Source organism: Sinocyclocheilus rhinocerous, unplaced genomic scaffold (assembly GCF_001515625.1).
Source record: "Sinocyclocheilus rhinocerous isolate Xijiao unplaced genomic scaffold, SAMN03320098_v1.1 scaffold2032, whole genome shotgun sequence".
NCBI classification, from domain to species: Eukaryota; Metazoa; Chordata; class Actinopteri; order Cypriniformes; family Cyprinidae; genus Sinocyclocheilus; species Sinocyclocheilus rhinocerous.
The window spans coordinates 573,752-588,473 of record NW_015634013.1 but is presented as its reverse complement, the minus strand read 5'-3'; the positions used below and the strand labels follow the sequence as shown (position 1 = coordinate 588,473).

The 14,722-nt window shown below is 37.0% G+C and overlaps 2 protein-coding genes across 3 annotated transcripts in view; both read right to left on the bottom strand.

Moving 5' to 3' along the window:
• Positions 1–5,135: 5,135 nt before the first annotated feature.
• LOC107745023 (protein Wnt-16-like) lies at positions 5,136–10,700 on the bottom strand. The gene is made up of 4 exons (XM_016558855.1): positions 10,443–10,700; positions 10,052–10,278; positions 7,628–7,914; positions 5,136–5,929 (listed from the first exon to the last, which is right to left on the bottom strand). The coding sequence occupies exons 1-4, from the start codon at positions 10,532–10,534 to the stop codon at positions 5,465–5,467; spliced, it is 1,071 nt and encodes a 356-aa protein (XP_016414341.1). The 5' UTR covers positions 10,535–10,700; the 3' UTR covers positions 5,136–5,464.
• Positions 10,701–12,103: 1,403 nt separating this feature from the next.
• LOC107745002 (cadherin-like and PC-esterase domain-containing protein 1) overlaps positions 12,104–14,722 on the bottom strand; it is a 58,830-nt gene continuing 56,211 nt past the window's right edge. The window contains exons 21-22 of one of the 2 annotated variants that reach the window (XM_016558839.1): positions 13,229–13,517; positions 12,104–13,063 (exon numbers count right to left, since the gene is read on the bottom strand). In XM_016558839.1, the coding sequence (XP_016414325.1) occupies positions 13,278–13,517 (240 nt within the window). In that variant the 3' untranslated portion in view covers positions 12,104–13,063; positions 13,229–13,277. Of the gene's footprint in view, positions 13,518–14,722 lie in introns of both variants that reach the window. The other variant, XM_016558838.1, reaches the window with a different exon arrangement.

The window sequence follows — 14,722 nt, the reverse complement described above, 5'->3', positions numbered from 1 at the left end:
ACCATTAAATAGAGAAGAAAAAAATATGCTTGGTGTTGTGTTGAGACCCAAGAGCACTGATAGATAGATAGATAGATAGATAGACAGATAGATAGATAGATAGATAGATAGATAGATCAAGATATATTTCTGTTACAGAGGTTTGATTTTGCAAATAATTTTTTCTAATTTAAAACATGCTGACATATTTTTAAGACAAAAATGCTGATTAAGAAAATGATTTTGCAGCTTGGCAATGAGATCATTATAGAAGCTTGTTTCCACTAATTAAAAACAATTAAATAAAAAAACAATTTATCTCAAAATTTTGACTTTGTTCTCACAATTATGAGTTTTTATATCACAATTAAGCTAATTATATCAAACTTTTTTCTAAGAATTGTGAGTTTATATTTCATGATTTGAACTTTTTTCAAAGAATTCTGAGTTTACATCACACTTTTTTTGACAGAATAAAAATAAAAATGGTAATTGCGACTTTTTATCTCACAATTATGACTTTTTTCTCATAATTGTGCTTTTATGTCTCACAATTCTGACTTGTAATTCGATATCTCATAATTCTGAGTTTATATCTTGTATTTCAGACTTTTTTTCCTCAAAAAGTCAGAATTGTGAGATATAAAGTCGTAAGTATACTTTTTGTTAATCTTGTGGCATAAACAAGCTATCATTGATCTTGGTGCCATCAAGTAGAGATGGAGAAAAATTTCTTTGACGCAACACATTTACGATTATGAAGGCCAATCAACAACTATTTTGCTGAATAGTTGGTGACCAATGCAACTAGAAAGCTGGGAAAAAGCTGGTCGATTTCCAGGAGCAATGAAACTGTTGTGTGTATGTGTACTGAATAAATAGAGCTGAGAGCAGAAGAATCACAGGATGTCCTCACTCATAAATAAGCCAAGTGGTCAGATGAAGGTACCCTGTCACACACACACTTCCTTTATGTCTTGCTGCATCATGACTTTCCTTTCATACTTCCAGAACTTTCATACTAAGGAATTCCTTGTAGACCACATGCATGTGTGTATATATATTTGGCTATGAGGTGGTTAGTGTTTTATAATCGTGAGAGTGCACACATACAGTGCTGTGTTTTAACACGTATGCATGTGTTGCTTGTTGTTTTTCCCAACTGCTTAGACAAACAAATGAAAAACTGCATGACCACCCACTCAATTGTCGTTTCTACATGCCAAAAGCTATTTAAAATGGTTCTCTGAAATCTGCTCTGAATGGACTCCCAACCAGCTGTAAAAAATCAAACACATTTTTATCCCATTTAAACTGTAATTGACACCCCAACCACAAGAACACAATGTACTATACAATATGCTAACAATGAACGTATGTGGTCCTACTAGAAAAGAGTTAGTTTCTTTCTGTTCAGAAGGGATTTGTTTCAGATTTGTTTCCTGAAATTGACATTTATACATGAATTGGGGTTTTGAAAGAGATGTTTTAGGACACTACACTTTTTCATGTACATATGCATTTCACTCATTACATATGCACTCTCGACTGCTTTGCGATACTTAAACTGACCTTAACCTGACTTGCAGAAGAAAGTTGTGTAGTTGCAGGCTACACTTTTATCTTAGTTGTACAAAAACGTTATTTCCACAGTCGCTTTGTGTTGTGCAAATACTGTAAGTTGATTGTGTATCAATTATGCGTTATTTATATGTGAATGATCTGCTGGCAATCAATCATTTACGTGTTAAAATGAACACATATTTGAACCTCAAGCTGTTCAGTATTAAACAGTATGCGTGAAATGGCAGTTTGACCATGTTAAGGTGGCAATTTTAAACAATTTTAATATTTTTAAGGCACAGACTGTCTATTTACCCATTCACATCAATCCTATATTTTTTAGTTTATGGTGGCATTAAGTAATGCTGTACTCCTTTCTACTGTGCTAAAGTAAATGAATACATGCAAAAACTTAAATTAAGCAAATCTTAATTATCCATATGAATAATTATATTCATTTTGTAGGTGTGACATACATATAGCCTATTATTTATAACTTACACAAAACATACCCGAGTGACAGCACATATTAAATAGCAATATAGTGAGTGATTTGAAGCATCTCTTCTTGGATAACCATTCAAAATTTACTGCACAGAAAAAAAATGAACGAACAGAATGTATATCAGAGGTAGATCTACATTATGTTGAAAGATGCACTACAACTTACTAAAATGTATTGCACATGTCAATAAAATGTATGAACATCATGTCATGCGGTGTTACATGCACCTCAGCAGTCATTCCATATATATTTAGTTTTCTAGAGATAAAAGCCATTTTCTCAAATTATAACCTCCACCATCTAAATGACAAAGCAGTACAAACACACTGTATCACTAGAAAGCAGAAAATTTAATTCAGTGCGCATTCTACACATGTGGAGCACAATATAAGCCTATAGCTACAAAACGGCCTTTTACTTACTAAAAATAATATGAACTATAAATCAAGGGGTGAAAGGAATTGTATGCAACAGGTTTTTCAGCAGAGTTTTGATTATTATAATAATTCAGAGGCCTTGATACAATAGGTTTTATAGAATTAAAAGTTTTCCTGTGGCATCAGGGTGTAAAACCCTTTTTGAGTTTAACGAAACCTTCATGTTCTAAGCATTTTAGTACTAAAATAATGATTAAATGTCAATGTCTTGAATCAGTATTCCTCTTGTAGTCCTCTCTGGCTTATAGACTTTGTGACTCCACCAGAGGGAGGCAGATACCATCATGTCACTGATGGATGGATTCACTGTTCATATTCCCCACATATGTATACAAGACCAAATAAGTCAGTCAAGTTTTTATATGAACAGAACGACTGGCAACTCTATGATGAATTGCTTAAAAAAAACATTTCATCGCTCTATGGTGAGATATAGTAAGAAAGAAACAAAGAAAACATACAGGATGAATTAAGGCAGAGCGAGTGCTAAGACGTGTGTAGAATCTTAACATTGACTCTGCAGCAGTTGTTGTGGGAATTGTCGACATTTAAGCAACAGTTATTGGCAGGAAAACAGTGCCGCCAATCCAAAACCCCTCAGGCCTTAACCAACACAACCAGACACAGCCACGAGCCCCTACAGACTTCTGGGAAGGCGTACAGAGCATGGCACCACTCATAGAGCGTGCAGGAATGGGCCAGTGAAAAAAGCGTGACTCTTGGCTTCGGATGTAATGCTATGCTTGGATGGACATAACTGATCATTCACATACTGAGACAAAAGATGAGCGATGATCGGGATGAGCGATGACCCTGGTCTCCACAGGCCAGCGTGGATCAAATTAACATCCAAAACATATTGTGCGTGTGTGCATGTGGTCGCACCACCCACCGCGATGCATTCAGTCTCGACTCAACAGCACACACACAGAAAAACGGAATAATTTCGGAAAAAAAAGAAAATCTCTTCAACTTAGATTTAAAGGAATGTAAAATATTGCATGGATATCAAAAACCTCTGGGGCTAACAATGAGTATAAAAGGCAGAATAATTTCATTAAAGTATAAGGAAGGCGGGGAACCCATATTCTTCCATTTATTACACAATTGAATTTCGTCTGCAGAAATATTTGTCTTTGTTTTAACAGTTGTGCTGCTTTTTCCTCACCAAACTACACTTCCAGAACATTAAGAAACAGTTTCGGCTCATTAGCAATGACGGAACAAAACCTGAAAAGGTAATATTGCAGTACAGCAGATTTAATTTGACAAATCATCTCATTTCAAGTATGATTTAACCATTAAACACATACTAAAGAGAAAGAGAGGGGTGAAAGAAGGCACTGAGGAAACCACAAGGTTGGCAGCCACCTGAGCTGTTGGCTTCATCCGAGAGAACAGATGCGTCCACGTGGACTCCTTTTGCCTGCGTTTCTCTCCAGGATGGTGGGCACCAGGTTTCCAGGCCTGAAGGTCTGAGCACTGCTCTTAAAAATATATCTGGAGGGTTGCAGCGATTAACGCAAGTTTTCAATGGAATTGATTTGGGAATCACAGTCTGTGATTCATCAACTTACTGCCCACGAGGTGCAGAATTGACCAGAATGATGAGAAGGTTCTATCTGCAAATCTCTTCTAGGGTAAAAAAAAATTGGTAAAAATGTCTCATTTATCGATACCATGAATGATGTTAAAAAAGACAAGAGTGAGAAAACGGCAACATTTCCAAAAGGGAATCATTTATTGGATGGAATTGGGTTGAGAGTCTTTGTGAGAGTCAGTGTAGAAGAATAATCTGAAGTGATTTTACACGGACAAAAAAAGTTTTTAAGAAAGCTTGATGCAACTTCCACTCAGCGGTAAATACAACCACATGAGAATGAACAAACAGGCATTCAGAGTGAAATCACGAAATGCAGCATGAGCGAGACTTTCCAGAGACTTTAATAGATTTGCCAGCATGTGCAAGAACTCACAGGATTTTTTCCTTCTGTCACTGGACAGAAGATCTCTGATATGTTCTGCGTGTGTTGCCGTAAATTGTCACCGCCCTGTTGGCTGGAATGTGGCTACATAAAAGGGCCACTTGCATTAGCATTTAAGGGCCGTTTAAGAGAATGCAGCCATGGTATTTGGCACAACTCTGCTACTTCTAGCAAAGCACTACTCTTTCAGAGATGTGTGTGTGTGTGGGATTAGAGTTTAAGAGGAACAGAATGAGACATAAACATCAGTCACAAGAAATAAGAACTGGAAAGACAACAACCATGATTCGTAATTTGAAATATACATTTAAATTGTAAATCGATAAAGCTGCTATTGCAGACCGCATCCGTTGTCTACACTTTTGGGAATTATATTTGTTTATTTGTTTAGGAGGTAAGGAAAAGAAACATCAGCAGTCACAAGCAAAAAGAATGTACAGGGTCTCTAAAGTTTTATTACATTTTTCAGAGTCAAAAACGAGGTGAAATCGCACACGTCCATTGTTCATAATTTAATATGTACATTTAAATCATGAAATATAAAGCTAAAATTGCAGACTACATCCTTTGGGAATTATTTCCGTCTTTTATTCAAGGGATTCTCATTTGCAACCTATAAAACACTGTATAAAAAAGATCTTGGTATATTATCTACATAATTCCCACTATAATTCATCATTAACTGTAAGAGCCTTCAATACAAACCCAAACAAAAGCATCTATTTACACTTTTTCTGCTGTTTCCAGTATTTTAGTTCCCTTTATGCTCCAGTTATATTCCAGTCACTATATACAAAATGGCTTGATTCCCACTTGAAGCCCATGGGAAGAGTTACGCATGTGGACTTTAAAGGGATTATACCATTTCTCCATGGTTTTGGACTGCCGGTTGCCATGGATATTTTGTCAACACGCTTATTTGTATAGGCCCAACGGGGCTGAGAGCACAAAGAAGGTCCACTTCCTCTCACAAGATCCCTCCCCAAGTAGTTGCTCTACTTGCAGGTGTGCATGTCGTTCATTGTCTCACAGCGGCGACAGTGAACGTAGCAGCACCAGACGAACTTACACTCGCAGCGCTCTACGTGTCGTACCACGTGCGTGTTGTAGCCCCGCCCACAGCACAGCAGGTTACAGCCATCCGGCCCGGCTGAAGTTCTGTTACACCTGCGGCCCCTGGTCCCCGTCATGCCCAACCGCCGGTCCTCCAAGCAGTAATTGGGCGATTTGTTGAAGAAGATTAACTCTTCTTTGCTAATAGGTGTCTGGCGATGGTCTTTGTCCTTACGTCGCACCTTACGTTTAGAACGGTCCACCACCTGAACGCTGTTTTCGTAGCGCTCCTTCAGGTAGGCGCCCACACGCTCGAACGCAGCCATTGTGCGCCAACACGTTTTTACCGCACACGAACCCGACACGCCGTGACAGCGACAGTCTGTCAACATTGTTTTGGCCACCACCTGTAGAGGAAGAGGATACGGAGATCATTATATATCTGATCGGTAACAGATAGAAGCTGGGAAAGCAACTTGTTTTTCTAGACAATGTAAGCAAGAAATAAATAAGCATGCAGACATGTGAGCTGTGATTGAAGCATAAATTCAGCCTTCCAACATTTTTGCAATTTATTTTGACAGACTTCCTGGATTTCAGGCAAAAACGCGGAACTAATGTACATCGGCGAGAGAGTTCACCTTGGTTCGCTATAAACCACATTTCCAAGGACTATATAATTTTTACGGACTAAGCTTTTATGTTCTCCCATCCCTTCATGTTCTGCACCATGAAAGCGGAAGGAGTATTTTGTGAGCTGACGACTTTCATAAAATAGGAGCGTTTGTTTGGGTGAAGGATTATGGGGGCCCTTCGCTGACTTGAGGGGAATTTTGTCTCGCTTAAACGCTTCCAACCAGAGCAGTGGCTTAGGGTCTCCAAACACTTACAAGTGTTCTTCAGTCAAGGCTGTGGAATTCGGTGCAAATCATCAGATTCTCAGATTAATCAAGAACATGTGGGGAGATGTGATCGTGATTTGATCGACAAATTGCCAGAGCTGAAACAGCCCATTACTATTTCTGTTCCTATTTGGTTGCTTTGAAATGGTTTTTCTTGTCAGCCAGAATGAGTCAAATATTCATTTGCTGGAGAAAACTGTCACATTTTAAATGGTAATTGCATACAAGTTCGTAGTCTTGCTTAAAACCTTAATAGGACAGAGGAAACCTTACACTGAATGATCAATGTTCAATTTTAGAGATTAGATGTGTTTATAAAGGCGGCTGTGAGATCACAAGAACTTGAATGTGTTACGAATGTTGCAGGAATGCTGTCTGAGTGAATGGGGAAGGACAGACATTTTCTTCACTGTCACACTTTTCATATTTTCTTCTATTAGAGTGAATTAGTGTCTATACAGGGAAAAACAGCACTGAATTAAGAGCGTTCTCTAGTACTTTTGCTGTCTTTTTGAAGCAGGCACATGCAAATTGATGCCTCAGCTTCACATATCAATCAAAACGTGAATGGAAAGGCAAAAAAAATCGTCTTCAGTCCTTCAGTATATCAATGAAGGGAAACAGCCGTGATTCAGAAATAAAATTCCCATTTTCTCCATATAAAAACAATTTTTATGATGAGAAAATGGAACAAATTATGAGCTATATAAGCAATGACATAAGCTTCTGTAGAAGCTCCAAGTCAGTGTGATTTCAACTTAAAAAATCATGTTTAATTTAACTACTCATAATTCTTAAAAGAGATCAAAGAAATCACTATGGAAATCAAAACTGCGGCAAAATAGCTCAGAAACGACCACACACTCTCATGAAGCATATCAGATTACGTCATTTGCAATACTACATGGGATTGTATTTTATGCTTTCATAAACAATGTTAAGTACAAAGTCTTGTACCTTTGTCTGTTTGTTCAATTTTCAAATTCTTTTTTTGTTACAAATAAAGTTTGGAATGTTATGATTCATCTCAAAGCTGTTTGGTTTCCATCCATGACTTCTTATTAAAGCCTTTATTAAAGTACTTTTAGAAATCCCTATGGATGCAGAGGCTTCTGAAAAAGTGAGCAGTCACTGTTGTGCATTTAATTTCTTTCTACATATTTCTAACTAGTACTTTAAAGAGTTTAGTTGTTTGTCACCCACCTGTCTCCCAGCCTCGCTGTTATGCTGGTTCATAGTGAGCAGGGCGTCCTCACCACGGGTTGATATGTTCTTTACCGAATTGTCGATGAAGCGACGGCTGAACGAAGTCCCGAAGGCGATGTCATCAGAGCACCCTCCCCAGTGCCACCCCTCTGTGGGCGAACCGCTTCCCAACAGGCTCATATCACATGAACACTCCGTCATGTTTCCAGCACTGCAAGAGCGTGTGACTGCGTGAACCAGGCCGGCAGCCATTACTGCGTAGATAAAGGCTGTCTCTTTTGTACCTTAAAAAACAAAAAAGAGAATTTAAGCAAGATGCCGATGCAAGTTAAATACTTAAAAATGTTGAAACAATCAAAAAATATGGCAATGTAAGATTCACAGCAGGACATTTGTGAGAAGGGTCTCAGTGCAGCAGTATCAGAGCAGAAGAGCCTGGGAATGTTACCTATATTCATGCAGAGAAACACTGATATCACACTATAAAAATGAGCAAATATTTTTGGCTGATGGAATTTCTTTTTTTATTGTGAGAACAGATGATGTTGTAAAAATTCTTAACATCCTTTTAACTGAAATGAATTGTTTTTTTTAAAATGACCATTTTATACATTAAGCAAATGGCTCTGTACATTTCTGAAGTTCTGATTAAATGTTATTTACAATAAATATATAAATTGAATTGCAGATCCTAATAAAAATCACTATGCAGCTTAAGTTTTAATTGGAGCAAACTAGTTCTAATCTAGGCTCTAATCAAATCTAGTCATAAAGTTACACATAAAGTTTCTAGAAAGATAATTTTAATAGCTTATATAAAATAATATTTATAATAAGGCTAATTTTTTATTACATTTGGTTTATAATGTTTTAACTTTTAAGTTGATTTTGTCTTATTTACTCTCAAAAATATCTGACTACTCTGATTTTTTTTTCATTTTCAATTACTTTCAAGAGAGGTGACCTAAACATTTAAAGCAAGAAACCTAAAAAACTGGAATAGAATATAATAGATTAATAAACTCTTTCATTTCTTATAAATCTAAATGGTGCATTTTTTTAGACACAATAGCGAGATGCCTATAAAATTCCTTGGTTGTGGCTGCATAAAATCAGATGTACAGTATATCAAATTCAGTTTGCCCTTGAATCGAGCTTCGAATTGAACTGCTCTGGAAGAGAAACTTTGGGCAAATCTTAGAAATGGATTCACAAAAATCAAGAAACAAGTTCTACCATTTCAGTTTGACTCTTTGTTTTGTAATCACGCTAATCCTGCATGCATTAAATTCAGGGCCAGATAAAGACCATAGCAAATTTAGTACAGAGATGGTTAACCTAAAACAGATGTTTGTCAGAGCTGTTCCAAGAATCAAATCATCTTTTCCATAAACATTTTAAATCAAAACAGTTATTAAGGGGTCAAAAATAGGATTCACAGTCGATTAAAAACATTTAGATTCTTTAAGCAATTACAAATTGATGATCCCTCATTATATATTACAGAATGGCAGACTTGTTTTTTCTTGATTAATTTTGTTGAACTGTCCAATAACCACATATATGCATATATTTTTGCTTATATATGCATATAGTTTTTAAATAACTTTCTTCTTTTAGACATAATATTATCATAATTACTAACTTCTGAAGGTGAACAGCCTGCTCTGTGAAACTAATATTGCACACCAAAGAAATAATTTAACCTTTTTTTTTCTAACCATATACAGCACTTCTTAAAATAAGTCTTAAGTCTTTGTTCAGTTTCTGTGAATCAAAATTTGATAAATGACATTCATTGATTTTTTAATGAAAACTATCAGACAGTATTACCACCCTAATTTGTAATATTTTTCGTCTCATGATTATTCAATCGTGTCGGTTAAACTTTACTACTAACTTTCATTAATACAATGAACCAACAAAAAAAAAAACAGGATTATAAAGTTCAAGCACATTCAAATTAAGTCTATTTGTGACCCTGGACCACAAAACTAGTCATAAGTAGCACAGGTATATTTGTAGCAATAGCCAAAAATACATTGTATGGGTCAAAATTTTAGATTATTAAGTAAAGATCATGTTCCATGAAGATATTTAGTAAATTTCCTGCCATAAATATATCAAAACTTAATTTTTTATTAGTAATATGCATAGCTAAGACCTTCATTTGGACAACTTTAAAGGCGATTTTCTCAATATTTTGAATGTCTTTTTGTTTTTGTTTTTTGTACCCTCAGATTCCAGATTTTCAAATACTTGTATCTCAGCCAAATATTGTCCTATCCTAACAAACCATACATCAGCTTATTTATGTCGCTTTCAGTTGATGTATATATCTCAAATGAAAAAGAAAATTGACCCTTATTTCTGGTTTTGTGGTCCAGGGACACATTTCAGTATGACAGGTTGCATGCATACCACTGGTGAGCTCGTAGCCGAACACGTTGGGGTCCCGTCGGGTCGAGCAGTTCCAGCGCTCGTGTTTGAACTGCGTTTGGCACTCGGTGATGCCCAGGCGCGCGCCCTCTTTAATGCTCGGTAGAAGATGCGGTTTGCGCGCGCACAGCTCCTTCTGCTTGTGCGACAGGGGCAAATGCGCGCAACCCAACTTCTCGTGCACTCCTACAGATGTGATGCCCAACCACCTGTGATGCGGAGTAGTGTGACACAAATATCAGAAGCGGTTCTCCTCTCCTGTCGGCCTGGATTGAAATGCCATAACCAGGCCCGAGGAAAAGGAGACAATTTTCAAACATTTTTATTCAAACATGAATTGACTGGAAAGCAACATAGCACTTAAAATACTTACATCCAACTTCCCTGAGAGCACAGAGGGCAAACTGAGAGCCACAGAAGCAATAGATGGTAAACTGCATGTATCCCACAACCGGTTTTATCCATGTCCGCTTCATTTAACAAGTCCCGACCTGAACGTTTGGACAAAGACGATTCATACCGGTCCACTATATCTAATAGACAATCTAACGTTATGTTAATCCACAAACGGCGCTTTTAAATTCATAAATGTCCCTTTTAAGTATCCATTAAGTTGCAGGTACGAACACAAACATCCAACCACCAACAAGTCACCTTCGCCATCGGTACGAACTCAAAAAGACACAAACTGTTATATGCTGCTGTTGGAAAACGCGCAACTAAACACTTTCCTGTGAAATGCTCCCACATCGTGATTGGTCGAACCGGTCGTTAATATTCATAAGATAGGACCGTTCTCAACACTGATTGGACAGACAGATCTTGGGTTGGAGGCCGGTGAGAGAGGGAGCACAAAGCGAGCGCGACTGATGGGGCAGAAAGAATCAGTCATTTCAGCAGCTCACTCGGGATTTTGTGAGATTGGAAGAACTGCGTTACGGATAAAAAGGACTTGAATGTTTAACGGAGCATTTTAACTTAGTGTTTAACATATAGTTTGAAACCAAGATTAAAATAAAAGGCAGGACAATAGAGAAAGACGGTTAGACTGGGCATAGTAATACATTTAAAAGCAAAAACGTTGTTTAACTAATAGTAACTTACTTAAGTGCACACACAGAGAGAGAGGGAGAGAGAGACAGACGGTGTTCACATTATACAATAACTTTCAAAGACGTCGACTTTTCTAAAAAATAACTGGAAAATGTAATACTTTTAAATGTCCAACAAATTGTTAAGTAGGCTAGAGCAAGTTAACTTAAATGTTAAGGTAATTTTCCCGGCGCAAATGTTAAAGATTGTCGCTCGCAACGCAGTTTGTACTTTGGAACCACTAACTCAGTTAATTGCACGTATAAAGTAAAACTTTACGTTTTGTGATGTATTTGTGACATGTAAATTTGTTTTAAGAAACAATAAAGTGATACCGACTCACTCTTCATCGACATACGACCGCCAAAAATGCTCTTTATTAAGAGCGCGCGTGAGACGTACTGTTGTTATGGTTACCTGCAGCGTCAGGTGAAAATGCGCGCTCTTCCTAACGTAATTTCTTCATTACTGAAACGTTACTTCAGATTTTTTTATATGTATATTTTTTCCGTGACTGAATTGTAAAGTTACAGAATATTGGTATTTCATTTAATTTCGATCTACACTTTTAAAAAGGTATTTCGATTTAGCTTAACCAGATATAATTACAACAACTAAATATTATTAATTAAACGTTTCAGTTGAGAAAAAATGTTTTATGAAATGCAAATGCAGTTTTATAAATGAGCAAAAACCCACAGTTATTGATAATCAACTTATATAATGATGTTTTTCATAATGACTATTAGCAACACATTTTTGATTTGGTGTCGATGAAGAGGTACAAAAAGAGAAAAAAAGTTGTTAAAACTGCTTAATCTAATACTAAAAAAAATCTGCTTGCATGAACTACACAGTATGTCATTAAAATATGGCAAATTGAAATGGTTCAATCAAATTAAATGTAAGAAACACTTTTGATAAATTCAAGAAGCGATGTGTTTTAAATTACGAAAATATAAATATTTAATTGTTCAGGATAAGTGACATTCATGATGATTGTTGGAATCATACATTTCATGCACAGGCATAGACAAATATCTTGGTAGGCTATAGCTCTTCATAAACATCCAAAACATTTGACAATAAATTCTGACATTAAAAAGAGAGTTATCACTCGCTGTGGAATATTTACAGGTCAACACATGGTTTCATTAAACTTCACGTGGAAATAGTGTTCGTGCCCATACTGAGCTCAGCTTAACAACTGGTGGGAAGATAAATTTTATGGGATATTTCAAATAATCCTAGGCTCTCTCCACAAACCATCTCCTGTTTAACGTAAATTATGGACAAATGAAACATCATGCATTCCAGCAATTTAGAGTAAACTCAGCAACAATATAAAAATGTTTACCATCAAAACAGTATAAATATCCTCTTTTTTGTAAACAGCATTTATAACACTTTACACAGATTATTATTAAAGGCACTGGAAGACACTGGTAGAAAAATAAATGTGTGAGAAACATAAGACAGTACAATACAATATACTTCATAAGACCTTTGGCATAGAAAATACTTCATAAATACTTGTGAACCTGGCATGTGAAGGAAAGGCGGTGTAAATCTAGACTTCAAAACGTCGCCCGAGCTTCCATAAAAGCGACAGTGTGAGGCAGGGTGACATCAAAGGCACTCCACAAACGTTCCCAAAACATACTGGGAACATCTCAGCCGATGGTTAAGTGGTAGCAGCATTGTGGGAACGTTGCATGAGCGTTGCAGGAAACTTTTCGCAAGGCCGTTTGAGGGGGGCAGCGCGACCGTCTCGGCTATTTTTCATCAGCGTCGCACCGCAGCCACTGCCTGCCCTTAAAGCTGCAGCTGCCAAAGTCATTTTGGCAGGGCTCCAGGGGGTCTCACTGAACCCCCTCACACCCCTTTTCCATCTGGATCGCTCTACACAAAAACACACATGCGCAAACAGTCACCTAACTCGTCCTCCAATTTACCTCTTTGATCCAGCATATGGTTAAGTCGATTCGGAGCAATTGGTGTGCACCGTTTAGCCCTTTTACACAGATTTCTTAACACGTATTCACAGCTAATCTTACAGACACACACCTGAAAAACACGCACAGGTTAGCGTCACCAGCCGCTAATTGTCTTTTAGTCACTGTTGGCGAATGGTCCCGTTGACGGCATGATTCACACATATCCTGCTGAGAAGGATCTCCGAATACACCGCGTTTACTGGTCCCTTTACGTGGTAGGACACGTCGGGTTTAGACGATGGTTCCTTGGGTTCTCGAGGCCTTGTTTGCTCATTGGCCGGGTTCCTGCTTTCTCCACCGAGCCTCAAGATCTTCAGCTTTCTTTGGGAAGCAGCGGTTGGAAAGGGAAGCTTATAGACCTGCAAACAACATAATATAAAGACACATTTGATTTCTTTAGAAGCTAATCAATGATCGATTGCATAGGGAATGAGAGATTTCAATCTTGTAAGCAAATAACATTATGTCTGTCTGTGTGTGGTTCTGTTCTCTGACATGACACATTTTTAAAATTAGGGATCTAGCCTTTATCCCATTTCAGTTTTATATCCTCTTAAATTGCAAATTCTTATTAGCTCCCTGCTCTACAAAATACTTAATGGTTAAGAGCTTGTTTCCTCCGAACACTAAACAACAAAAATACATCGGAAAAGTATCAAAAAATAAGCAACTTGAGCAAAAGATCCTGATGTTATGTATGGGTAGGTCTCAATCTGCTGGCCTGTTGTCAGATGTGGCCGCTCTACAGTGATATCAGTCCCATATGTGAGCAGGTCTGGCATTTCTATCACCACTTCACACACTTAGCAAGCTAATACATCTGTTCCCAGCCTGCCCTTTATTGGCTAATAAAAACCCGCCTAATTGCTAATTACTCATTAACTGATCTGCCAGGCACTTTTAGGGTGAAGTAAAAAAAAGAATGGCTTCTCTTTTAAAAGATTTATGGGGCTGGAAGGCTGGAAATGTGTTTCTAGCTGGATCTATATCCATGTATATGAAAAGTAGAACGGTTTCATTTGCACACATGGATGTGTGGATCTAAAAATACAAAGTTAATCAGATATGCCTTCTGTGTAGTAAATTACACCCATAATAATATAATTACAGATACAAATTTCACAAAATTAGTACAGAGGCCAAGGTTCAACAACATGGTTATTAAAATAGATCATGTTCTTTGGCTTTGTATGTTTTGTGGACTGTTGGATGAGAACTCTGAAACAGTGATTCTCTGTTTATCAATCAAAATAAATTGCAATAATATTTACCAATATTACCGTTTTTACTGTATTTCTACTTAAATGCAGCATTAGTGAGTACACTGTATATGATACATGATATAGTATTTAAATTAATAAAAAGTATTTATGCGAGGTAGGTCTTCTAATCACCATAAGTACATAAATAAATAATTGTGTTGCATTTTTACTGTATTAATGAGAATCTAGTAAAGATAATGTAACAAGAATAACTATGTACACTATCATTCAAAAGATTTTATGTTTGTTCTGAAAGTCTGCATTTATTTAATTAAAAATACAGTAAAAACAGTAAAATTGGG